This window comes from Microtus ochrogaster, chromosome 6 (assembly GCF_000317375.1).
Source record: "Microtus ochrogaster isolate Prairie Vole_2 chromosome 6, MicOch1.0, whole genome shotgun sequence".
NCBI classification, from domain to species: Eukaryota; Metazoa; Chordata; class Mammalia; order Rodentia; family Cricetidae; genus Microtus; species Microtus ochrogaster.
Window position 1 is genome coordinate 64,734,920 of NC_022013.1, and position 2,453 is coordinate 64,737,372.

General features: G+C 39.8%; 1 protein-coding gene across 1 annotated transcript in view; it reads left to right on the forward strand.

The window, feature by feature from the left end:
- The first annotated feature begins 1,403 nt into the window (after positions 1 to 1,403).
- Positions 1,404 to 2,453, forward strand: part of LOC101983038 (double homeobox protein 4C-like) — a 38,861-nt gene continuing 37,811 nt past the window's right edge. The window contains exon 1 of the mRNA XM_005348716.3: positions 1,404 to 1,673. Within this exon, the coding sequence (XP_005348773.1) occupies positions 1,404 to 1,673 (270 nt within the window). The remainder of the gene's footprint in view (positions 1,674 to 2,453) is intronic.

Sequence of the window (2,453 nt, forward strand, 5' to 3'; positions counted from 1 at the left end):
CAGAAGCAATTTCTAGGGAGCCAGTTCTGTCCTCATGTGGATCCCAAGAGTCAAACAAATTCTGTCAGGCTTGGGGTTAAGAAACTTTCCTTTCTGAGCCATCTTGATGACCCTATATTAAAATATTTAAATGCATGACCAATCTATTATTTTAACCTGTTACACAATTAAATGTCTAAAACTCTCACTTTGTGAATGTTTATTGTAGTCATCTGAATGAATCTGAGTACTATGGTCATGGCCATAAAGTTAGCATGTTGAAAAAAGCATCCTCAATGTATCAGTACTAAATGTAGGGCCTATACAAAGTGATCGGATCCTGCAGGCCACTGCCTCTCAGAGTGGGTAATGGCACGAGAGGGGGTGAGTTAGCGTCAAGGTGATTTTAACACTGGGGTGAACTTGAGTAAGTAGAGCCTACCCTAGTTCTCAGCTATTCCCTTGGGCTGATTAAGTCAGTCTAAACAATATTTGTTTTTATTTTACGTATTTGAGTATTTGCCTGTGTGTGCACGCCTGGTGCCCACGGAGGTCAGAAGAGGGTGCTGGATCACCTGGTATTGTAGTCACAGGAAGCTTGAGCCACCATGTTAGTGCTGGGAAGAGCTGAGCCACCTCTCCAGCTCCTAATTTAGTATTTTTTCAGTAGTAGCCATTCTTTTCTTTTTTTTTCTTTCTTTTATTGAAAATAGATTTTTTTCCTCACACAATATATCCTGATTATAGTTTCTCTTCCCTCTCCTAGTTACCTCCTACTTCTCCATGAGCATGGGAGATCTTTCCACCTACTAGAAGCAATTTCTTTCTTCAAAGACTTGAAGTTTTTACCTTGCAAGTCTTCCATCTGCTTAGAGTTACACCAAGATATTTTATTTTATTTGTGGCTATTGTGAGAGGTGTTGCTTCCCTGATTTCTTTCTCATCTGTTTATCGTTTCTATATTCGAGGACTACTGATTTTTTGAGCTGATCTTATTTGTATGCAACCTCTTTGAGGGTGTTTATCAGCTGTAGGAGTTCCCTGGTGGAATCTTTAGTGTATTTTTTAGTGTATGTATACTATTATATTATTCACAAATTAGACTTCTTCTTTTCCAATTTAGTGCTTTAGCTAAAACTTGGTACTATATCAAATAGATATGGGGAGAGTAGACAGTCTTGTCTCATTCCTGATTTATGTGAAATTGCTTTGAGTTTCTCTCTACTTAACTTGATATTAGCTATAGACTTGCTGGAAATTAACTTTATTATATTTAAATATGTTCCTGTAGCTCTAATTTATCCAGGACTTTTTGAATGGCCGTAAGATTTTTTGTCAGAGGCCTTTTCTGCATCCAATGAGAACATCATGTGTTGTTGTTTCTTTTAAAAGAAAAACGTTTTCATGAATAAGTCAGTCAACAAATGAGTGTTGTTGTTGCTCTGGAGCATCTCTGGGTGCTTCTGATGTCTAATGCATTTCTGTTTCCACATTTTCCTGGATCTCCTGACAAAGAAGACAGTTGCAGTAAAGCAAGAGCAGAGCGTGGAAGAGGAAGGTTAAAACCACGACATAAGTTTACCAAGGATGACCTGAAGATACTTCAACAATCATTTGAACAGGATCGTTATCCAGATTTCACAACCAAGGAAAATCTGGCACAAGAGTGCAGGTGCACAGTGTATGTGATTGAAGTAAGTCAGATCTCTGCAGCTTTTCATGAGGATATGCCCTTTTGTGGGCCATTTGGAAAATGAAGCAAAGAATCATAGAAAAGCTGACATGTCTTGGCATCAGGCATTGTTAACATGTCATTTTTTTTTTCAATTTGACACAGCTTAGATAGAAAATAACTTATTATGAGGGACATTTGGAAGCAGGAACTTGAAGGATGTAAGCCCCTCCAGGTCTGGAGAGATGGCTCAAGAGCACAGGCTGCTCTTCTAAAGGAGCTAGGCTCAATGCCCAGCACCCACCCAGCTCATGCCTCTGGAACTCCAGTTCTAGAGGATTTGACATCCTTTTCTGACCTTTACAAGCATGTCACAAGCATGGTACACAGATACACAAGCAGGCAAAACACCCATACAACATAAGATAAAAAATTTAGGCCATGAATGGTTGTGGATGCCTTTAGTCCGTAGACTGACATGGGTGCTGTGAGAGGCAGGGGGATTCTTTTTGAGACCCAGCCTGGTCTGCAGAGCAAGTTCCGGGACACCCAGGGCTACAGGGACAAACCCTGTCTCCAAATAACAGCAACAAACTAAAAGTTATTGGCATTACGCAGCATAGGAACTGTGATGGTTTTATGCTGGTGATAGCTATGGCAAGGGCAGAATAGGAAGACTTCCAGGTGTTGATTTTAGTATTGAAAATGTTGTCCATTTTAAAGGTGGAACAGTCTGCTGAGAGACCAGATATATAACAAGGGAAGGGGAGAAAGAATTGCCTTGAAAAATAAAATTGGAAGA